This window comes from Pangasianodon hypophthalmus, chromosome 9, assembly GCF_027358585.1.
Source record: "Pangasianodon hypophthalmus isolate fPanHyp1 chromosome 9, fPanHyp1.pri, whole genome shotgun sequence".
NCBI classification, from domain to species: domain Eukaryota; kingdom Metazoa; phylum Chordata; class Actinopteri; order Siluriformes; family Pangasiidae; genus Pangasianodon; species Pangasianodon hypophthalmus.
The window spans coordinates 22,944,073-22,967,976 of record NC_069718.1 but is presented as its reverse complement, the minus strand read 5'-3'; the positions used below and the strand labels follow the sequence as shown (position 1 = coordinate 22,967,976).

Here is a 23,904-nt window from a genome sequence, read left to right as displayed (position 1 = left end):
GGGATTTACTGAGATGTGATGAATATTTATGGGTTGCTATGGTGGCAGGTAGGAAAAGGATTCAAGCAGAGGTAACAACCCATTTATTCCATACACTGGGCAAGTTATTTTATTAGCCAAAATGTTTACACTGGTTTATAAATACAGTAATATACTTAGTGTCTAAGTGTATAACACATTCATGTGGTTCAAAATGTTTCAAGTGAATACATAATACATCATACATAATACACTATATGGCCAAAAGTATGCGGACACTGTAGCATTACAATTTCCCTTCACTGGAACTAAGAGCCCAAACCTGTTCCAGCATGACAATGCCCCTGTGCGCAAAGTGAGCTCCATGAAGACATGGTTTGCCAAGGTTGGATTGGAAGAACTCAAGTGACCTGACCTCACTAATGCTCTTGTGGCTGAATGAGCACAAAACCTCCACAGCTACACTCCAAAATCTAGTGGAAAGCCTTCCCAGAAGAGTGGAGGTTAATATAACAGTAAAGAGAGGACTAAATCTGGAATGGGATGTGCATAAAGCAAATATGGGTGTGATGGTCAGGTGTCCACATACTTTTGCCAATATAGTATACATTTTGTTCATTTATGAGCAATTTGCTGCTGGAAATGTTCCATAGAAATACTTTTTTTTTCTTTTATAAAACACAAACATACTTCAAAGAGTCAGCAAAAAGAAATCACGTATAACATTTTATGTTATGTGGCACTGAGTCTAAAATAACATGATGAATAACCAACATTTTCATGCGTGAATCAAAAATAGTGATTAGTTCATAAAAAGCATGTTAATAGCTAAGGAAGGTCAATGCTGAAGAGTCAGTCCAAGGTCCGGGTCAGGGCTCATATGCGGGTGACAAAGCTCAGGTGAAGGCTGTTGGGCACCTGCAGGAGCTCCAGAGCTTGTGTGGATGGACAGAAAGGGAAAGTAACCTGGAAGCGATACTGTGCATCCATCATCAATTGAGTCGAGCCCTCACGATCCTGTAGCAGTGCCTGTTTCAAAACAGCATCCCAAAAAGAAATGGAACAAATAGCCAATGCCCTCTATCACATTCACCATCAGTACTGATTACACTAATTCTACTTTTAATGGGATGAAAAATAATACTAAACTATCAACAATAACAGGAAAATGTGGTCACATGATCAGTCAGAAGAGGGCATGTACAAACTTGCCTGAACTTTCCGCACAAAAGACGGCGCAACTCGCTTTTCAAAGTCATCAATCGGAGTGTACGAGTTGAGGATCTTCACAATCTGAAAATACATAGAGGAAAACTAAGTAAGCGGAAGCAGACTCAAAAATCAATAGCAATGAGAATGGAGGAGTGTGAGGACGTCTGTTGTACCTGGACTGGTGAGAGCTCGTGGCATCTCTGCTGGATCTCAGCTGCATCATCGTCGGTGGTTTTGTTCACCTGCAGGAGCCAGGCAGCCTGGGACAGCGGCCCCAGAGTCTCCATAACATTGTAACCCTGAAGGCCTTTATCCCTCAGCCACTCTTCCAAGTAACTGATATTACACCTGTTAGGGGTATGGGGTTTCCCCATATGTCAAAATATAATCTGAACACTATCCCAAAGAGGCACATAGTACAAGCTAATAAACCTGTATTGTCCAAGAACTTTTGAAAACATGCTAATAATCGATGATCCCTTCTTCTCTTTCTGTATTCTGCACACATTATACACATGGCAGTTTTGAACGCTGCACTGCATTACAAATGCAAATCATCCAATTATTAATATTTTTCACTGTAGTCCTACGCAGTTATTATCTCCTTCTTAATCCCACTCACCTGATCTGCATGCCCTTGCGGCAGGAGCAGAGGTCCTTGCGGAGGAGGATGCTGTTAAGTGAGGTGGCTCCAATCAGGTAGAAGAGCTGGCGGAGGGCCTGACCCTGCAGCTGCTGATCCATGCCTTGCTGTGCCATGCAGCTGTGGAAGTCACTCAGCAGCTGTAAGATGGAGGAGATGCTGAAGCTCTGGCCCTCGCCCTCTCTGAGTCCATCTCCCAGCATGCTGTTGGAGCGCTTACGGAAACCTGTGGGTTTCATGCTTGAGATGCCCTGCAGGCTCTCATGCTCCAGCATCCCAGGGACTGGAGTGAGAAAGACAGGCACCCACATGACACAAAATAATGCATAATTGGACATTAACTATTACCATTTATGTTTTCATTAATACCAGATTTGGAAGAGGACCTACATTTATGTTGCTGAAAAAGATAAAACAGCACCTCCACAAATGTTAACTTTACAAACACTTAAACAAAACTGATCTCAGGTCAGTGAAAAAAGAGACAACCAGTAACATACCAATCATAGGGAACAGGGCATCCTCCATCACATTGATAAACTGGTGATGGATGTGAATGGCAAGATCGCTGAAGACCTGTCTGTGATCTGACAGGTCAAAGTTCTGCAGGCAGTTCTTATTCTGCCGAGGTGTATTGTGCTTGATGAACTCCTATCGATAAAAGAATACGATTTTAGCTTTCTAACAATGTTTCTAATAGGACTTATAATAGCAATTACACTCACTTCTTCTCCACTGTACTGTTTGAGGCAGTTAAGCAGGTAGTATGTGTTGGAGAGCCAGAAGGACAAAATCTCAAAGTTTTCCTGATGGTCCTGGAAAACAGGAGGACAAGCAGATATCATCATGTCCATTATTACTTCTGCTGGTGGTTACATTAGGTATTACAGGGTAACAAAATTCCTCCAGAAATACTGACATGCTTCATAAATGTGAGTAAAAATTATTGTATAAAATAAATGTTACACTTATCTTTAGAATAACTGTAGAATAACTTCTTAACGGAACTCTATTATTGCCTTTAACTATTTCTTGTTTCCCTGGGGTATAAATATGAGGCTGTACACATGGAAAATCCCTTTATAATTCCATTACCATGGGAAACCACTTTAAAATATGGTTATGGATCATTGATTTAGGGCTTTAGGGCTGTTTTATGATGATTGATATGAAGACTGATGGCATCGTGAATTGTGCTAAATATCAGGACATTTCAGCAGGAATGTTCAAACTTGGCCACATATAGAGCCAAACACACTCCCAATCAACAGAAACAAAATACATTTTTATGCAGTGACCAGCTCAGTTTTTTATTCCCTGAATTAACATGCACAAACCTAAGAATACAAAGGACGCTACAATGTTCTGCATGGAGGAGTGGATCATGATTCCTCCAAAAGTGTCTCTAATCTCTTGTTAGACATTACAGGAAGAGACTCAGTGCTGTTACTCTCTCCAGGGAATGCGTCATAAAATATTAATTGTAAGGGTCCTGATCATTTTGAAACCAGTTTTTTAAAAATGAATGTTTGCTCATTTTAATGAAGGATACCCGTACTTCTGGAGGGCACTGAATAAGCTAAAGAGCAATCAGGAGGTCTTACCGTGGTGACCTGTTTGATTCCAGTGATGATGGCATGCATGAGGGACTTTAGCTTTTCTCCATCATTGAGATAGTCAGCATGCCGAATGCACATGAAGAGCAGATGGGCCGCCAACCCGGGGATCATATTCACCACCACTCCCCTCGGCTTCAGCTCTGCAGACCACACATATTCGATCTTCAAAGAATACAACTCACAAAGAATCATTACTGTTTCTTCATTTTCTGTTATTCATATATAGCATTATATACAGGGGGTGGACACAATAATAAAAACTTGTAACATTATATTAGCATTAAGGACACACTAAAGAATAGGGCGACTGTATGCCTTCAGAGCAGATTTAATTGTTCTTGGAATTCTGCCACACAAGTCCTGAATAATTTGTGATAGTATGTTGGACCATTCTTCAAGAAGAATTTTCTTCATCATGCTTTTCATCCCCCACTGTACTTAACAGTTGGCAGCATACATTATGGGTTGAAGCTTCCTTTGGCTTTCTCAAAACATAAATCCTCCCGGATGTAGGAGATATGTTGAAAGCTGACTCAGACTATATTACATTTTTCCATTGCTCAGGGGTCTAGGTTTTGTACTTCTTACCCCATCTTTACACACTGGCCACTGATACAAACAGTTTGCAAATGTCAGTCTTGCCATGCATTCCAACTTTGAGAAGCTCATGACGTTGAGACTGGGTAATATAAATGCTCATTCAAATCCATGGTTATTTTTATGGCTGTAATTTGGGGACTTCAACAGCTATACTGTAAAGTGTTTCTCTATTACTGCCAGTGAGCTTTGACTATCAACCACTGTTCCTCTTCGCTGATTCTGTTCGTCCATATTTGCAACTGCTGTGACTTTTTTGGACCTTTCGCCTTAAAACATTAAATCATTCGTGACAGTTATTGTGACTGATGGACCTGCAGTTCACCCACTATTCAGTACTGTTTGATTTATGTTGCTTTGAAATCTCACATACTAAACTGTTAATCGTCAGACCTCCTTTATAACCAGCTAATACATGCTGTCAATCTAATCAATGTAATGTAACATGTATGTTGAGTATGTAAATTTTACCTATATACAGACAGCAATGTGCAGAATTGGAAATTACCAAGTATTAATGTCCGCACAAGCCTGCCTTCATCCTCTTTCTTATACTCCAGCATGCCAAGGTATTCTTTTGGAACAGTTGGTCCAGCTTTCTCGCTGACTGTTGAGAAAAAAAGTTGACAAATTATTAACCATAAACCCAGGTTTAGCCAGCCGTAAAGCCAGCCAACTCTGCACCTTACCTTTCACTGGTGCCTGAAGAGCTTTGATTTGGTCCTGCAGCCTCTTTATGGTTCTGTCTTTCGTATCTAATTGCTCTTCAAAGTCCTGTGAACCAAAGATATATCTAAAACCTAACCAAACCACTGACAAATAACTGCACAAAGTTATCAGGAATGCACAAACACACACCATGTTCTCGGCTGTAAGGCGTGAGGTCTCCTGTCTGAGTTTGTTCTTGGCTTCATTATCTGTTTGCTGTAGTCTCTTAAGGTGCTCTATCTTCTCCTCTAGCTCCTCCAGCCTCTTCTCCATCTCCTCCCTTTCTCTCTCACTTTCTCTGTACCTCTCCTCCAAAAGCCTATGTGTACAAATCCACATATATAACATACTTGTATACACACAGTCAGTAATGTGTTTTTAGGACTAAAAAATGGAGGCATGGCAGTTACCTTCTTTGTGAGCTTTCCTCTTCAAGCTTACGCTGAAGCTCATTGGATACCCTTATATAATTTTCTGTCAAACAAATTGAAAAAAAAAAATTAACAGGTAATCCTGACTGTAACAAAAGAGTGTGTTCCCTGTAAAGAGCTCACCAGTCATCTCAGTGCGTTGTTCCTCTAGCTGTGTTTCCAGCTCCTGTTTGTGACGCTGTAACTCTGTTACCTGTTGCTTCAGTTCGGGGATCACCTACATACGACACAGAAATGTTCAACACAATCACTTTCCTAAAATTAACTTTAAATTAAAGATTTTCACACAATAAGGTATATTTATCCAGAAAGTACAATAGTTTTAATAGATCCTGTCATTGAAATGATTGCTTGCCAGAAGGTCAGGACTCATTCTTCCACACTCCCCAAGGGTTTTGGCAATGCTTTCCTTGCTCCAACACCTTCCAATCATTCACCTCACCTTCCTATCATTCACCTCAGCTTCCAATCATTCACCTCAGCTTCCAATCTTTCACCTCACCTTCCAATTATTCACCTCACCAGCTACTCCAGAGGTGAGAATAATGACCACTGATATACAGTACCATGTTTTCAGCAGTGAGCCGGGCCACCTCCTGTCCAATGCTGTGATTGACATCGCTCTTCTCCTGAAACAGGGCTTGTAGCTTCTGGTTCTCTCTACTCAGGTGATCATTTTTGAAAACCAGTGCCTCCAGCTTACTTTCGTAACCTTCCCTTTGCTCCCGTAAATGAGTCTCCACCAGCCTAAACCAGGACCAGACAGAGAATATGAGCAAATTAAAACAAAATTTCATTCATAAATTCATTCATTCAGTAACTGCTTTATTCTGGTCAAGGTCACAGTGATGCTGGAGCTTTTCCCAGGAGTGCCACAGTGGGCATGAGGCAGGAATACACCCAGCCGAACACAAGACACCATGCACACGCACACATTTACACACTCATTCACATTTAGGGGCAATTTAGCATACTCAATTCACCTACTGGCATGTTTTTGGGAGGTGGGAGCAAACTGGAGAACATGGGTGAAACCCACTCGGACAAGGGGAGAGAACTCCACACAGACAGTAACCCGAGCTCAAGATTAACTGCAGTGAGGCGGCAACACTAACTATGCTGCCATAACTGTGACCATATATAGCACTACTTTTAACTGATCTCTATCTACCACATCTGTAGAGTATACCACATGTCAGAATTTTGATGTTTTCCTCTACTGAGAAAGCAGAGAAAACCTGTTATGAAACTCATTTATAAGAATGAGTTAGAGGGCAGATGTTGGGGCAGTCAATAAATATTTATGTGAAATATATTTTTGTAGAACAAATTACTCAGTCAAAGGTCCTTTTAAAAATAAGACTTGCTTCAGAAAGAAGTCTGTGTGTTGCCATCATAGACAAGTATACATGAAAGTGCCTCAGTTTCTTTCTGATTCTACATGGATGACTAATCTGAATTATTATTGTATTGTAAGTATTGTAAAAACAGACATTCTATCATAGTCTTAAGACCTTTAGTGTAACAGTTGTACTTTGTGTTATATAATTGTGAATTTTAAATGTTTACTGAAATGTGTTGAAACTATTAGTGGTAATCGCAGGTACACTACAGAGGTACCACATAGAAATTAGGTTGAAAAATGCTTTGTATACTTGTATGTTTTTCAAACCTGGTGGCGTTTTGCAGCCCATTAAATGCAAACAGCACATCTCCCTCATCAGCAGCAGCTTCTGTAGCTTCTTTTTTCAACCTGTAATAAAACCAAGTATCAATGTGTGTGCATGCTGAGGAACTTTCATTTATGTTTGAATTGTTATGAGTTGCATTAGAGGAAAGTAAAAACTCATGGACTCAACTCCAGTCCTTAAGGTCTCCTGCCTTCCAGAGTTTCATGTTTTCTTTTTCTCTAAATACACTTGCTTTAGATCATGTGCTAATGAACAATGCCTCCTCCATAAGGTGGATCAGGTGTGTTAGCAGTTGGGAAAACTTGAAACTTTGCAGGGCTAGAGGATTTGCCTTATTTACAGTGTATGCCTTGGAGACAGGCATGTCCATTTGGATCATCAAAATGAGTGAGGAAAAAAAGTTTATCAGGACCTGAGAATGATCTCCTCTTCTTTTGTCTCACCCAGAAGCTGTCTAGTAATCATATTCATTTTTGCTGAGAAAAAGAAAAACAGTCCTGTCTGTAGTAATTGGACATTGATACAGTTTTTCTTATTTTGACTTTATATGGATTTGATCTGTACGAGGTAAAAAATGCAGCATGATTACTTAAGGTTGAGAGTATTGAATAAAACTTATAGGAAACTAGTCCTACTCATATTATACCCAGATACTGTATGTATCAGACAGTACCTCTGGTCTGCTCAGTTTGTTCCCTCAACTTTCTGTCTGCTTCAATTTTTTCATTTTGGAGGCTGTTAATCTCCTTATGTAACTCTGGTATCACCTGCATAGATAAGAACAAATAGCCACACCAGATTAAGAAAAAGAAAATGCATTTTCCTAATAATGACAAAACAGACCTCTTCCGCTTGTCAGTGACAGAGTCTACCTTGACATGTTTGGTGAGCTGACCAAGCTGCTCCTGGAGCTCTTTGTTGATCTGTGTGTTCTCCTCAGCCTGAGCCTGTAGTTGGATCTTGTTTTCCCTCAGCCTGCGATTCTCCTCCTTCAGTGCTGCAATCTCTTTATCCAAGTCCTCCTTCTGCAGCTCACTGCTGTGTTCTGCGACTCTGGCAATCCAGAGTGAAAAAAGCTTTTCTCAGTATCAACATCTAGTAAGAATTGAAGGGAAAGTGGCATAATGTAGCTTGTAAATGTGCTCGTTTTTACTTTCGCAGCCTCTCTTCTCTCTCTAGGTCCTCTATGAGCTTTTTCTTCAGTTCTTCAAAATTGTCTGGGGGGAAAAAAGACACATTTTAGTCACTGAGTTTTAAGTGAAATGTAGCTATTATTATAAATTAAAGTAGGTCTAAGTTGGACTACCTCTCATTTGTTGTATGGAATCTTTGAGTTTCATCTGGAGAGCCTGATTCTCCAGCTTGACTTTATCCCTTTCATCCTGAAGCTGAACAATCACCTTATGGAGTTAAATATATGGTTACTATGTGAAAAATTCATCACACATACTGAATTATGTATATTTGAAATATTTAAAGAATGCATGTTCTGAATTATGTATAATGCATATAATTAAAGACAATATTCAGTGAATTACATAATCTGTAGCTGTCAGGCCACAATGTCCTACCTGATTGGTTTCCTCCTTACTCTTCTTCTCTCTCTCTTCCACTGATAGCCTCTCATTGGCTGCTTTGCTCAGCTCCAACTCCAGGGACTGCACTCTGTCCAATCCCTGAGCATGAGCGTTGGCCAGACTGGTCAGTCTCTCCATCAGACCACGGTTCTCTTTATTCTAATGAGAACAAAAACAGCAGTAGATATCTTTCCACATATGGCTAATGAGCATTTCTGTAAATACTCCTCTAGTACCAAATCCGCTGTTACATCATCGGTTGAACCATACAGTATGATTTTTAAACATTATATATAGTACTAGTAGTAGTATAGTAATAGTAATATATAGCATAGAATATAGAATAGTATAATATAGTAATATATTGTAATAATATAGTAATATAGCATCTTCTATATTCTGTGTATTATGTAGATAAATCTAGGATAACTGCAGTGTATACTTCAGTAATAAATGCAGGGTTATATACAAATTTTCCAGAATTTCTATTCTTCATTAATGAAAGAAATTATTGTTTTATACAGCATATACAGAGCCAGTAATAAAGTCATATTTTGCATGTGAAGTTTTGGAAAAGCAGTTTTTAATACTCAGGATAATGAGCTCACCTGTTCCTCCAGTTTCTTGCGCAGCTGCTGGACTCTGTAAGAGAGCTGCACGTTTAAGACGAGTCGGCGCATGGTCTGGAAGCGGCGACGCACCAGCCAGGCCCGAGCATACTTCTGTAGAACCATAGCTTTATGCTCCTCCACCATCTACATGAGTGATAACCACATACACACAAACTTTAACATTAAATATTTCAAAGCTATTCGAAATTTCATTAAAATTACAATTTTATAAGAAACCTTTTTGTAGCACTTGCGGGCAATCCATCCCCTGGTATATGCCTGTATAGTGACTGTAGCCACCAGTACAAGCTGGTAAAGTCGGCGTACAAGATAACCACGACAGTGCCTCTGGATGACCACAGCTGCCCAGGCCTGCTTTATAGCTGCTGCTGTAACCATGCGCCTAGAGGGAACACATATCACACCTGCTGGCCAGCTGAACAAACACTGAAGTGCTGGTGTTGTCTGAAATTTGGTGTAGCAGAAAACCAATTGCTATGCCACTTATATCAGTATTGCATCTAATATAAGCCAAATGTACTTAATATAACGTTGATCTCTTAACAAACTGAAAAGTCGTGTTATTGTGTCTTCAGTAAGAGGTTTGACTGGATCACTCACCTGATCTGCCTCTTGCCACGGATGTACTGCTGGATGATGATGGCGGCTTGTCTCATGCGCAGATACCTGCGTCTCTGAGTCCAGCCCCTCACATGCTTCTGGATGGTCACACATGCAGTGCGCAGATAATCCAAACGCAGCTTCTCCAGATACGCCACTTGTCCTGCCCGGAAGAAGATTTTGGTCCGTCCAAACTTATACTGATTAGAGTCCTGTTGCAATTACAACATCACTGTCAGACATATTCATTTGATATGTTTCTGCTGTGACCAAAACACCATAAAAATCAATTAACAATGTAACCGGGAAAATAAATACCTGCAAAAATATTTATTTATTTATGTATTTAGGGCTGTATTCAGAGATGAGTTACACATGCATGGTGAGGAGTTAATACCAAAACTCTGCACATCGATATTCAGATATAACTACGGACTTAATACTACCGGGACAGCTGTGCTGGATTTGCACACACAGGATGGAGTTTGTGTGATTCTTACCTTGGACTGAACCTCATTTTTCTTGTGTGATATTGGCTCAAATGAGCTGCAGTGTTAAGTATGTCTGATAGTCTAATGTAACCACAATATGTCATGCTGAAATGTATTGCATATTTTGGGTAACAATTGCGTTCAAAAAATATGTAATGGCATTTGAGGCCAATAATAAATACATAAATATAATACTATTATTTGATCTGTTTAAAGTCCATGAAAAGTTTGTTTTGGCTTGGAGGACATGTCAGAGGAGACAGTATCTTAATTGGAGACATTTCTTACATCTCTGCAGCCAACTGCATCTTTACGAACTGCTGCTCATACTGCATCACAGGGCAGCGTAACATGCTCGAAGGAAAGTGCGATCTGCCCTCCTTTGCATGTATAAACTCACAGATGCCCATGATTGGCTAGTGATGCTGTGATTGCCAGAGGAGAAGGGGTATGCCATCCCTCCCACCCAGGAAGCACAGCCAATTTTGCTCTCTAGACTCCCGGTCATGGATAGCTGTGGCATCACCAGGATTCGAGCTCAAGATCTCCTGATGATAGGGCGAACACTTTTCTGTTGCGTCACTCGGGAGCTCATTGTATTAAATATGAAAAAATATGTGATTTGGATCGTCAGTCCGCATTTTCTATCCCTGACCGTTTTTTTATGGTTTAAATGCAAGTGCATGAGTTTAAAGGTGCTGGTCTGGTCACTGCTGAAAACTGTGTCTCGGACACGTCTACCCAAGAAAAACCAGCAAACAAACTACATGACTGATATAATTTGAATGGGTCTCACAGTAAATCTACTTAAGCCTGTGCATAACCAAACTCTGAATACGCGTAACTGTCCCTGTGTAAATAATGACGGAAGTTTTGGACATAAGTCACAAATTCTGAACACTAATCTGAATATTAGTGTCTTAAAATGAAGACACAGATTTGATGAGTATATTGGCTGACTGTATTTTATTTTGAACATGATAGTAGACTGCCAAACTCAGATTTGGGTCCTCCAGAAATATTAACAATAAACAAATAAAATAAACAAATAAAAAATTAAAAACGGAATGGTTCTGGATATGAAGTTGATAGGAATGTGAAGGGTGAGTAATGAAAAAAAGATGAGTAATGTAATGAAGGGCTTCTTACAGGGATGAGCCTCTGCAACACTATTCTACATGTTTGCTTCTTCTCCCCCAATCTGAGCTCTGCCTGGCTCATCAGAATACTGTAACGGCTGTAGAACTCAATGTAGGTCCACCTGTAATACAACAAGCGCAAATTGAAAGAAGTGCACTTGAGGCACGAGTATCAGATTACTCTGGGATTGGACAGTAATGTCCTTATATTTACACATTATGTAAATGTCTTATATTTTAAAATCATGTTCCCTAGTTGCACCTAAGACATGACTTTTTCCCCATCCTCTGCACAAGTCTTGAGACTCTGAGGCTACTATGAATAGATATGAAAAAGTGACTGATGTGTTTACCTAGATGGGTAGCTCTGAGCACTAATTCGAACAGTCTCTAGTACTCCACAAGCCCGCAGCTGCTGCACCACACGCTTTGAGTCATATCTGTGGACACAGACATCAGAAACAAGAAACAAGAAAGGAATAAAAGAATAATGTTTCATATCAGTTGGAATTACTCACTCAAATGGCAGCTTCTCCTCATTAGGCTTAATGCAGCGGACATAATGTGGTGTAGTGGCATTAAGAGTTTCCATTAACAGATACAATGAACTCCGAAACTGAAATGGTAAAAAGAGAGAGAGTGGAAGGACTTCATTTAAATTAGAATGGCTGTCAGTTTTCACAGTAGCTCACTGATTGGAGCAAAGTTCGATTTAACACACAATGCATTCCCTTGTGGGTTTGACAGTGTTGTATATTTGCTCACAATAAACTGATGTTAGCTCTAATAGATACAGAAAGCAATGTTGACCCATTTGATTGTGCACCTTATCTCCTACAGTGGTTCTAAGTTGCTTATTGGCCGGTTTGACTCCAGGTCGTGCTGCTTTCACTTTGACACCCTTCACTGTATGCACAGAATTTTGATCCTCTTCTTTAAAGAAATCTGCCAAGAGAGGAAACTGACAGCAAAAGGTTTCAAACATCTTCAGCCGCATAAATTTGAGACAGTTCAAAAGCAAAAGACATAATCCCTTTTACTAATCTCTGCAGTCAGATGATTCTCTATTTTCCCAGTCTTTGCATTTAATTTAATGCATTTGGTTTCTATGATGGGCATTCAACTCTTAAGAGTTTGAGTTTTGATATATTTTTCCAGGTGGGGTCTTATCTTATCTTATGAATGAATCATACATCTTCAAACTGCTATCAACTCTGTCTAGATCAATTTCATGTGTAAAAAGATGTCAAAACCTGGCAGAAATGAAGAGGAATTATTCCAGAAGGAAACTGAACCTCAAAAAAATAACCAAAAAAGTAGGTGAAAAGACTGAGATATATATATATATATATATATATATATATATATATATATATATATATATATATATATATATATATATATATAAAACATTTCAGCTGAATGCAAAGCTCAGTAAAGAGTGATCTTTACAATAGTCAAGTATTTTTAAATTAGAATTTGCATGCTAAATACAGTATATATTTTTACATTACATTATTTAAATGATACTTGTTTGATGTCTTTGGTACAAAATGTCACTCTTTTATGCACTGAATTCTACAAAATAAATTCTAGTCATAAATACATACAGTACATAGTCTGGGGCAAGTAACAGTTTGTACCTTGCTGGCTCTCATTATGTCCACCAGCACTTCATAGAGGGTATCTCTATTCTTCTCCAAGAAACCTTTACACTGATATTCTACCTGGGAATTGAAAAGAGGCTTTAACAGCATCTTCTTCAACTCATACAGCTGACAAAAATGAAGCACCTGCAGCATCAGCAAAACAGACAAGAGGCACAGTATGCCTTCTCACCCGGTCTGCAAAGTGATGGATCACAAACGCCTCACTGGATAGACGAGGTTTCTCAAACATAGGCTTTGAGCTCAGATAATTATAAAGCTTTTGCAGCCAGTTGTTATCAGTACCCTGAGGAAACTGTCGAGCAAACAGAACATGGAAGCCGAGACAATACCAAATAAAAACATAAATTTGTATCAAATTGCTGTCAAAACATGATTACTATTTTTTGTAGATTTCCTCACCAGACACTCCTCATCCAGCAAGTCCAGAATGCCCATTTTGGCTTCAATAAGATCAATGACTGGTTGGTTGTCATAGAAGTCAATCAGGGTCCAGGGGATGTCCTCCTTCATGTACTCCTCTTGCTCTAGTTTAAACACGTGCTAACAGGAAGCAAACATGCAGGAAGGAAAAGAGCTGGTCAGTCTGATCCCTAATTCAGTGAACAACCTGATATGGGATTTAAACAGAGCACACAGAAGGAGGTGGGGAACATACCAAGTTGAACTGTTGTTGTAGTTTCTCATTGGCATAGTTGATGCAAAACTGCTCGAAGCTATTCACATCAAAGGTTTCAAATCTGTAAAGCCCCAACGACAAAGCGAAATCAGAAAAGGATCCATTTCACATATCTTGAATTACGTATGCTTTGAGAGTAAAGTAGGGTTTAGTATGTAATTAAGTGTTGAAAGTGTTCATAATTTATAAAATATGCTAAACCAGTCCAGACAGTTAAAAAAAGAGCTTTATCTTGCCCATAGATATCCAGCACTCCAATAAAAGAGTGTTGTTTTCCAGGAAAACGCAGGGCCTGGTTAATCCTGTGGATGATACAGTCAAAGAGATAAGCGTAAAGATGCTTGGCCAGTGCATCACGGGCATTTATGGCACGTTCCCTTGGCTGCGGTTTGATCACAGTCTCAGATGCCAGAACAATACGCCTATGACATAACCAGCGACACATATCTTCTCCTCTGACTTCAAGCAGATCACAGAACACAGCCAGGTGAGAGTCAGTAGACTAGAAAAGAGAGAACATTAATGTCACTTCTATGATGAATATTCAGACAGGAAGAATGAAATGTGTGTTCTGTGCTTCCATTTTGTCCTTAGATAAGCTATATTCACTGCAGACATGCTTTAAAAAAAGATTAATATAAGCAATAAAATTATTACATAGATTAGTTGAGGTGAAGGAATAATAGGTTAAATGTTCCTTACACTGATGGATGACTGGTCTGAGCCGACTGCTTTGATCACCACATTGCCCAAGTGCATAATCCCTGCCAACATCTTGAACACATCACTCTGAAAGTCATTCTTTAGTCCTACAGGACAAAACAGAACAGTACAGTACAATGCAATACAGGTGCAACACATCATTAATCATTAAAGAAACGTAAAATATGAAGTCATGCTGCAGGACAGACAAAAGTGTACAGTTCCTACCCAGTAGAGTGAAAGTGCGGCAGGTTTCAGCCATGTCAGCGCGATCATCCACGCCTTGGATCTTCGTCTCCCCTCCCATGCAGGTGTAGTTAAACTTGTCTGCACTCACTTGTATATTAACAAAAAAATATTACATGAGTATCATATACATCAAATAAAGAAATGCATATTTTCTGTTTCAACGAGATACCAATTAGGCGAAGATAAGCTTAAACAGCATACACACTCACACAGTCTCAAGCTCTTAAACTGTGGTTGGTCTGCACAAGCACACATCTGATAGAAGATGTGATAGTTTCTTTCATTCTCTGACTGGAGGCAGAACAAAAAATAGCTAATAAGAAATCCTCAGTATGACCCTTCAGTGTAAATCAAATAAACATATATAAAACATAATGTATCAACATAACATATGGCTGGTGGTGATATTAGATGGGAGGCTCAAATATAATATCTATCAGGGGCTTGACAATGAAACTATCAGAATTGAGCAATGTATTACATCATGAGGTCTCTTCGATGATGTAATAAGAATGATGTGGGGCAAACTATTACACACACATGCACACTTAAGGGCAGATAGGTAGCTAAATTTATGATTTCTAATTTTATAAGTGTTTTAGATGCATAATCCTTGATTGGGTTCATGCTGTGTTTCCACTGACTTCCAAACATAGTAAACAGAAATGCTGTAACACTTTTGTTCAAACATTAACTTGGTGGTGGTAGCAGCTCAGTGGTTAAGGCATTGGCACATTAATCAGAAGACTGTGAGTTCAAATCCCAGCACTGCCAAGCTGCTACAGCTGGGCCCTTGAGTAAGGCCCTTAACTCTCAACTAAACAGCTGTATTAATGAGATAAAAATATAAAATCCTTTCACTTCTGTAAGTTCCTCTGGATAAGGGCATCTGCCAAATAATGTAAACAACTTTGCTTGATCAGTGTGTGCTTATTCCATCTACTTTTATTTCCTTCATAACAATTTGGGTATCTCTCTTACGACCATTTGTGGTGCTGTTACACTTAGTTCCACAAAAGTCCAAAATAATCCACCTTGAAACATTTTAACAGCAAATAATCTGATGTAGATGTCAAAAATGACACCTTAGATTGATGTATTTTTATTGTTGAAAGTCATGGGGGAGCTTAGTCCTGCTAGCCCATTCATACCAGCTACCCCTGAATACAACATGCAAACTTCTTTACCTGAAAAACAACCCTAGACTTTTCTAGAAGGTACGTCCTCATGTTAGCACCGATGATCTGGTACCTCTGGTCAAAGCTGATTTCAGTGTATTTCCCAAATCGGCTGCTGTTGTCATTCCTGGTGGTCTTTGCATTACCTATTGCCTGCAAATATACAGCAAAAGTGTACATAGGCATAGTTTGTTATTATTTATGTAACTTTATGTAACGGTATGTAATAATTGCTACTGAAGATGGACCACCGTACTTCAGTGATGGGGTTCGATGCCAAAACCTTGTCCTCCACCCGAGTGTTGCTGCTAGATTTGCTGACCATTGCAAAGTATCTCATAGCGTAGCGAGCAGACACAGTCTTCCCTGCTCCAGACTCCCCACTGACTATGATGGACTGATTCTTGTTGTTCCTTTATAAATACATTATATACATTAACAGAAAAGGACACTGTATAATCTAACCTGTATTCACTGCATCTACTATTATCAGTAAAAAAAAAATACATATAAATAAACTGCATAGAAAAAACAGTAGTAGCAATCATTGAGAATACAGCCTCAACTGATTGAGTTATTTGAATACTGACATTTTATGAAAAAAATATATTCAAGTACAGTCAGTATTGAAGTCATTTAAAGAAAGTGTGTGATGATTTTGATGTGTAGTGTAGTTTGAAGGGTGCTAAATGTTTTGCCTCATAGTCTTGGTGCAAAACTAAAGATATGAAATCTGGATGTCAAATATGTCTTAGCTGATCAAGTACATTTGAGATGCATGATTGGAAATGTTAACTTTCCCCAGACTAATTAAACCCTTAATGTTGTACTGATAATTCAGGATGTAATTTCATTATATTTTGAATGGTGATGTCATATATCATATCTGATGGTGCATATCAATGTCAGTTTACCTGAATGCTGGAATACACTTACCTTGCCATCTGTTTATAAGCTTCTTCTGCCACAGCAAATATATGAGGGTCCAGATCTCCCATGTTCTGGCCAGAATAAGCGCGGATGACTGCATCTCCATAAATGGGGAGCTGTTTATATGGGTTTACTGCCACTAGGATAATGCCTGAGATGCACAGTATGATGAGATAAACATATAAATGTTTAATATAAATGTTTAAATGTGAATAGAGGAATTACAGAATAGTAACTCAAAGCTAAAAGTAAGCAATATGATGTCCTGCTACAATCATGAGAAATGAAAAGACACATGAGATTTTGGGGCAATTACAGAGTGTTTTGGAACACCTAATGGCAAATCGAAATTGCAAAATAACTAGTTGATTGGGTAATAGTGCTCTAAGCCATTTTAAAGGTTTTATTTAACTGATTGACTATACATACTATGTAAGAGCAGTTTTGTAAAAGTTGCATAAAATCATTAAAACTCAGTTTTCCTTAAGTGGGCTCACACGTTTCTCTCTCTTAACTGCTATGAAAACCTGCTTTTTCACTTTTACTGTAAATAAATAAGCTTTAGGGGGCTATGAATGCAGCATTGTTTCGTTCGTGCATTGTGTGTGCTGTAACTTAATAGCAAGCCTCAGAAAAACTAAACATAGCCATCACGCATTTCCAAGCTTTTTTTTTTGCCATATCCTACCCAGTATCTCTTGGTATGACAATGCTATAATGAGTTTACATATGTTCAGTTTCATGACTATTCTTACTGAATCCTCTGAACCACAGCAAACTGTTGACTCAAAGAGCATTTTATTTAGCTCCTTTCCAAGTTCCATAATAGCGCCTGTGTCTTATCTGCTGTGTGAGGTCATAAAATGATTAAACTCCTGGGAACAAAACACTCACTGCTGACTTGCTATCTCACCTACCACAGTATGTGTAGATGATTTTAGAGTCCACAAATCTGACCCGCAGGTTGTGCAGCACAGCCGGTTCATGGAGATAGCTCAGAGCGGTTAGGTCATTCTCTCCCACCAGGATGTCTGGGTTACGGAGGGGAGGTAACTGACCATCCACTTCCACTGGGTACTGGATCACCTGAGGCACAGAATCAGCCAGTAGATCAGCATGATCTAATGCAATTCTCATATAAGGTTTGTACAGAATTGACATAGCAGTCAATTCTGTAACAGTGATTCTGGACTCTTGTTTTCCCAACAGCCCTTGCCTGAGACTTACTAAATGTTCTTTGAAGTAAACCTTACGATATGGCTATTTTTAGATATTAATGTGGAGAAATATCAAACATACAAGAAACTACTCATGGATTTACAACGCAGCAGTCGTAATGTGTATCTAGCATTGAACCACACCAAAAACAAAGTTAACCAGTGACTGTGCTCGTTCAAAAGCCGTGTATGAGCAAGTTTAAAAGGTGCTGTATTATATAATTTTAGTCCGGTCTTATAACTGTGTTATGAATGATTAATATATTGATATTTTATGTCATGTTTTTAATGTGTAAAGAAATAGATTTACATTTTAATTTACAAAAAATAGCATGTAAACTGAAATAAAATATTATATTAAAATGAAAAAATACACTACACTAAAACAAAAATGAGAAACATTGGCTACTGAAATCTTTTCTTTTTAAACAGGCGCTGTGAATTATTAAACGCTTTTCTTTTTCTGTGAAACATTTGCATGGCTAATGTTTGTGGACGCCTGAACATCACACCCATTTGTGTTTCTTCCTCAAGCTGTTGCCACAAAGTTGGAAGCACACAACTGTATACAATGTTTTTGTATGCTGTAACATTACAATTTCCTTTCACTGGAACTAAGAGGCCCAAACCTGTTCCAGCATGACGATGCCCCTGTGCACAAAGCGAGCTCCATGAAGACATGGTGTGTGAAGGTTGGAGTGGAAGAACTCGAGTGTCCTGCACAGAGCCCTGACCTCAACCCCACTGAACACCTTTGGGATGAACTGGAACACCGACTGCACACCAGACCTCCTCACCCAACATCAGTGCCTGATCTCACTAATGCTCTTGTGGCTGAATGAGCACAAATCCCCACAGCGGGACATTCTGAAACGCTTAAAGTGAAAAACGCTTAACGTGGTCTAATGTACTAAAACTGTTATAAACAAACCACTTAACATGGTCTAATGCATTAAGACAGTGATATTGGAGGACCAAACTCAGTGTACACCTGATTAATAAAGCTCTGTACTGAATTTGGTCATCTAATATCACTGTCTTAATACATTAAGCCACGACAAGCATTTTCTTTACAATGGTTTTCTATGGGGTGAAAAAACACTTTTCTGTCCACTTGGATTACGGTGCTGTTGTCTTAGCAGTAGATAGTGTTTATGACAAGAGAAATGTGAGAGAAAAATGGTTTTCCCTGATCGTTATTTTAGTACATTAGACCACGTTAAGAGTTTTTCACATTAAGCAGTTTAGAATGTCCTCCCACAGCAACGCTTCAAAATGTAGTGGAAAGCCTTCCCAGAAGAGTGGAGGTCTAAATCAGGAGAAGGGGACTAAATCTGGTGTCGTGGTATAGGATGTTCATCAAGCATATATGAGTGTGATGGTCAGGTGTCGTCTACAAACATTTGCCTACACTGTATAATATATACATATATATATGTATATTATATATATATTGGATTCACTTTCAAATAGAACTGTGTACTGGTCAGCACTGCACTGGGACTTACTGTGCCATTGTCTATCCCAGTAGTCATTGTACTGTCTTGTACTGTCTGCACATGTTTGCACTTGTGCACTTTATGTATAAATTTATGTAGTCCCTTGTAGTTCTGTGCTGTTCTGTGTTTGTCTTATGTAGCACCTTGGTCCTTGAGAAACATTGTTTCGTTTCACTATGTACTAACTGGCTGTGTATGGTTGAAATGACAATAAACTCCACTTGACTTCTTGACTTGATATATATACATATATGGGTGTGATGGTCAGGTGTCTACAAACATTTGCCTACATTATATATAAAACTAAACTAACTAAAACAGTTTTCCAGCACAAAATTAAATGTTACAGAAAAAAAAATGTTTGTATGTCAGTAAGGAAAGCAGCATATTATGTACGAGACCACCTTTCAGACAAAAAAAACATAATGAAGTCTGCTGGGTTTCGCTGCAAAAATACGAAGCAAGCATAAGAAGCGACAGTCAAAGTTTCCAGAAGAACTGTGGCTGCTTCTGCAAGATGCTCAGTAACACTTACAGCTCATTTCCTTATAAAACTGCACAAATTGTACCTGAGACTACTATTTCTTTTTTTAAAGCAAAGGATCGTCACACCAAATATTGCCTTTGTTTCATTTATTAGTGTTTACTGCTCTTTATAGTATTTTTTTAAATGTACGAACCTTTAATTTCATTATTTTTGAGGGCATATTTGCACTAGAGCATTTCTTTGCATGTGTCTAAGACTTCTGCACAGTGTATATAAAGGAGTACTGAGTGCTTACAGCTCCATCCTCCAGCTGCAGGTGTAGAGCTGGATCTCCAGGTGTGTAGTCTCTCAGGAGCTCAGCTGACTTCCACACCTGCTCTGCGTCCGGCACCCAAACTCTGTTATACTGCAGTACAGGCGACACTTTTACACACACACACTCTAATAAAAGTTTTACAAAGTCACTTAAACTCCAGAAAAACCCACCCAAATCTTCTAAATGAGCAGAACCTCCTCGAATAACCATTAACATAATCATAAACACAACAGATTCACAGGTGCTACAAGCTAACACATATTTTCTACCATATGCTGCACCTGAGGAAACTTTTCACCTAACAGAAACATTTTAAATATGTTTTTAAGAGGGTTTCCAAAGCACAGTACATTTATTGGATATATTACAGTAGTTTCTTTTCTTTCTTTCTTTTTTTTAAAATATTAAACTTTTAAACAAACTTCGCACTTCCGTTTCAGTCCTACCTTAGTGTACAGCTCCGACAGCGCCATAGCAACAGCGCTCAGTCACGCGGCACTGATTTCACTCATGGGTTTGTGTTGTTAAAATGTTAAAATGACATTCAGATTAGCGCTACATTTAAAAAGAAGAAGAAGAGGAGGAAGTGGAAGGACTGTGTGGTAAGTATCTCGGCGTTGTTAGGTCACTCCACTTCTCTCCGCTTTACTTCAGTGCACCTGTTACGCTGCTTCTCGGCGCCCTCAGGGCTCGTGACGCCTGCTTGCTGTAGGGGTGTGTTCATTTACACAAGGAGCTGGGAAACAAAAGAAACAGGATCCGAGCTCGTGCGGGACAGAAACATTCCTCTGGCGTCACATTCTTCACTCTGAGGGAAAGTTCAACATGACGTCTTGGCTCTGTGTTGTGTTGTTGGTGTTGTATTGGTGTAGTATGTTGTTGGTGTTGTATGTTGTTGGTGTTGGCATTGTGGTGTGTTGGGGTTGAGTTGGTGTGGTCGTGTGTTGGTGCTGTTGGGTTGTGGTGTTGTGTTGTGTTGGAGTGGTGGTGTGTTGGGGTTGGGTTGTGGTGTTGTGTTGTGGGGTTGGTGTTGCATTGTGTTGTGGTGTTGTAGGGTTGTGTTGGTGTGGTGGTGTGTTGGGGTTGGGTTGTGGTGTTGGTGTTGGTATCGTATGTTGTTGGTGATGGGTTGTGTTGTGGTGTTGTTGGGTTGTGTTGCTGTGGTGGTGCTGTTGGGTTGTGTTGGAGTGGTGGTGTGTTGGGGTTGGGTTGTGGTGTTGTGTTGGTGTTGTTGGTGTTGCATTGTGTTGCGGCGTTGGTGTTGTATGTTGCTGGTGTTGGGATGTGTTGTGGTGTTGGCGTTGTGGTGTGTTAGGGTTGAGTTGGTGTGGTCGTGTGTTGGTGTTGTTGGGTTCTGTTGCTGTGGTGGTGTGTTGGGGTTGGGTTGTGGTGTTGGTATCGTATGTTGTTGGTGATGGGTTGTGTTGTGGTGTTGTTGGGTTGTGTTGCTGTGGTGGTGTGTTGGGGTTGTGTTGCTGTGGTGGTGTGTTGGGTTGTGTTGTGGTGTTGTGTTGGTATCGTATGTTGTTGGTGATGGGTTGTGTTGTGGGTGTTGGGTTGTTTTTGGGTTGTGGTGTTGTGTTGTTGCTGTGGTGTTGTGTCGGTGTTGGTGTGTTGTTGTGGTGTCGCTGTTGGTATTGTGTTGGTATTGTCGGTGTTGTGTTGGGAAAAATCTAAAAATGCTACACTTCAGGCATTTAAAAATCTAAGCAAATAAAAAATGTCATAAAGAGACTCAGAGTGAGAACAACAAATCCAGCAATTCATTTTTGTTTATTTTTACACAAGGAATTCTGTTGAATTAACATTTAAGTTGAAATAAATTTAAAAACACAAACACTGCCTTGTTTCGATATAAAGTTTGCTCTTGTTTTTCATAACACTAATACATATGTACATATCAGAATTACACACACTGCAACAAACTTCATTCATTAACCGCTTTATCCTGGTCAGGGTCATGATGGATCGGGAGCTTATCCCAGGAACACTGGGAGGTCGGAATACACCCTGGACAGAAAGGGCAATTTAGAGTCACCAATCCATCTTTTGGGAGGTGGGAGGAAACCAGAGTACCCAGAGTGCACTGGGACACGGAGAGAACACACGAGGCAGCAAAGCGACCTGCCGCACCGCCGTGCCACACCTTGCTACAAAGTTGACAGAAACAAATCTATTTTTTCTTTAGTTTTAGTTTTGCAAGTGATAAGCCCACAAATGCTCCAAGTCATCATACATTGATAAACAATTTAATAAACAATCACGAATAACTTAATGCAGTAATATCACTCACTCACACACTCACTCACGTTCAGTAACCGCTTTATCCTGGTCAGGGTCGCAATGGATCCGGAACCTATCCCAGTAACACTGGGTGCAAGGCGAGAGAATTCACTCACACACACACACACACACACACACACACACACACACACACACACACTCATCATGCCAATCTAGTGTAGCCAAATCCCCCTACTGGCATGTTTTTGGAAAGTGGGAAGAAACTGGAGAACCTGAAGGAAACCCACACAACACAGGGAGAACACGCGAAACTCCACATACACAGTAACCCGAGCTCAGGATCGACTCCAAGAGCTGTGAGGCAGCGATGCTACCCGCTGCACCATCGAGAGGCCTGGAATAAATATCCACCATTTTCATTTCCTTCATTCACACTAACTAGCTTCAAGTAGAGACACTATTCGTCTTTCGGCTCTTGAAAATAATGTCGGCAATAGAAATGAAATAACATTAAAAATATAAGTTAACAAGCACACAGTAAGAGCATATAGTCCAAATAACACGTCACAAAGTAAACGTAAAGTACAAAAGTTTTTACACCTATGAGGCAAAGCTGACCACAGCAGACATCAACTTTGAAGTAGGTTTTCTACAAAAGTAAGAGCTTTTATCCAGAGATTATCGTACCAGATACTCAGCTGGACCATCCACAGTCCAGCATTATTATCAAGGTTTCATCACTGTGCTTATTTCATAAAGAAGCAAAAATGTTTTCAGTACTAAACATACTATATGTAGCTAAAGCATGTGGTACTTTTTGCACAGACCTGAAGCATTGCATTAAACAGCCAAGTGGACAAAAATGTCTTCGATGTCTCCTCTGGTGGCCTGTTTAGATCCTCTTTGGAATAGAAGGTGAAGAACTCTGAAGGTGTTGATCAAATTAGCTATTTCATTATGGTTAGTATCTTAAGATACTACATTTTTGCTTTGTCAAGCCTGGGTACTCAGTCAGGACAGATTCTATTATCTTTATAGTTCAAGCTAGAAAAAAAGCACTGGAATAACCTCTGTTGGTCTTAGTCATAATTTAGTATTTTTAAATGTACTTCTATTTTTAAACTATATTTCTCAGTGCAATGAAAGATTCCACTGGGCTTCAAGTAAATTAAATTATGATGCTCCTGGTGGCTGTTAGAGCCTCATGAGGAAGCTGAGGTTGAGGCTTTGGGGGATCTGGAGGCTCTCTAGGGCCACAGGAGAAGGGTTAAAAGGAAAACTGAAGGGGAAGAGAATTTTGCTGTCCATGAGCAACTGAGGAGACTCCTGACGGTCCTTTAACAAAGCCTGTAGAGAGCAGACAGAAAAATTACAAACACACATATGCACCCACCCACACAGAGACTTGTGTGTATAT

At 39.5% G+C, this 23,904-nt stretch overlaps 2 protein-coding genes and 1 long non-coding RNA gene across 5 annotated transcripts in view; 1 reads left to right on the top strand and 2 right to left on the bottom strand.

Moving 5' to 3' along the window:
- Positions 1-68: 68 nt before the first annotated feature.
- myo5c (myosin VC) lies at positions 69-20,960 on the bottom strand. 2 transcript variants are annotated; one of them, XM_026918852.3, is made up of 41 exons: positions 20,690-20,960; positions 20,223-20,333; positions 17,642-17,810; positions 16,731-16,875; positions 16,051-16,207; positions 15,804-15,947; positions 14,826-14,907; positions 14,596-14,703; positions 14,368-14,474; positions 13,902-14,167; positions 13,645-13,726; positions 13,389-13,529; positions 13,159-13,281; positions 12,963-13,046; positions 12,146-12,280; positions 11,838-11,935; positions 11,673-11,759; positions 11,330-11,441; positions 9,690-9,901; positions 9,306-9,471; positions 9,066-9,212; positions 8,452-8,616; positions 8,187-8,280; positions 8,034-8,097; positions 7,753-7,933; positions 7,554-7,647; positions 7,293-7,356; positions 6,862-6,942; positions 5,756-5,936; positions 5,313-5,406; positions 5,169-5,232; positions 4,909-5,077; positions 4,740-4,824; positions 4,559-4,657; positions 3,439-3,593; positions 2,560-2,649; positions 2,335-2,485; positions 1,814-2,117; positions 1,365-1,539; positions 1,192-1,272; positions 69-1,008 (listed from the first exon to the last, which is right to left on the bottom strand). In XM_026918852.3, exons 1-41 carry the CDS (start codon positions 20,714-20,716, stop codon positions 856-858), a joined length of 5,247 nt encoding a protein of 1,748 aa, XP_026774653.3. In that variant the 5' UTR covers positions 20,717-20,960; the 3' UTR covers positions 69-855. The 2 variants fall into 2 exon arrangements, with proteins under 2 accessions (XP_026774653.3, XP_053092861.1); XM_053236886.1 differs by lacking the exons at positions 14,826-14,907; positions 16,051-16,207; positions 16,731-16,875; ... (1 more) ...; positions 20,223-20,333; positions 20,690-20,960.
- The window catches only part of LOC117598007 (uncharacterized), a 6,541-nt gene continuing 3,363 nt past the window's right edge, over positions 20,727-23,904 (top strand). Inside the window, exon 1 of the long non-coding RNA XR_004578760.2 lies at positions 20,727-20,845. This is a non-coding gene — a long non-coding RNA (uncharacterized LOC117598007). The remainder of the gene's footprint in view (positions 20,846-23,904) is intronic.
- Positions 21,940-23,904, bottom strand: part of myo5ab (myosin VAb) — a 24,967-nt gene continuing 23,002 nt past the window's right edge. For both annotated transcript variants that reach the window (XM_026918851.3, XM_034307285.2), the window contains one exon: positions 21,940-23,834. In XM_026918851.3, the coding sequence (XP_026774652.3) occupies positions 23,682-23,834 (153 nt within the window). In that variant the 3' untranslated portion in view covers positions 21,940-23,681. The remainder of the gene's footprint in view (positions 23,835-23,904) is intronic.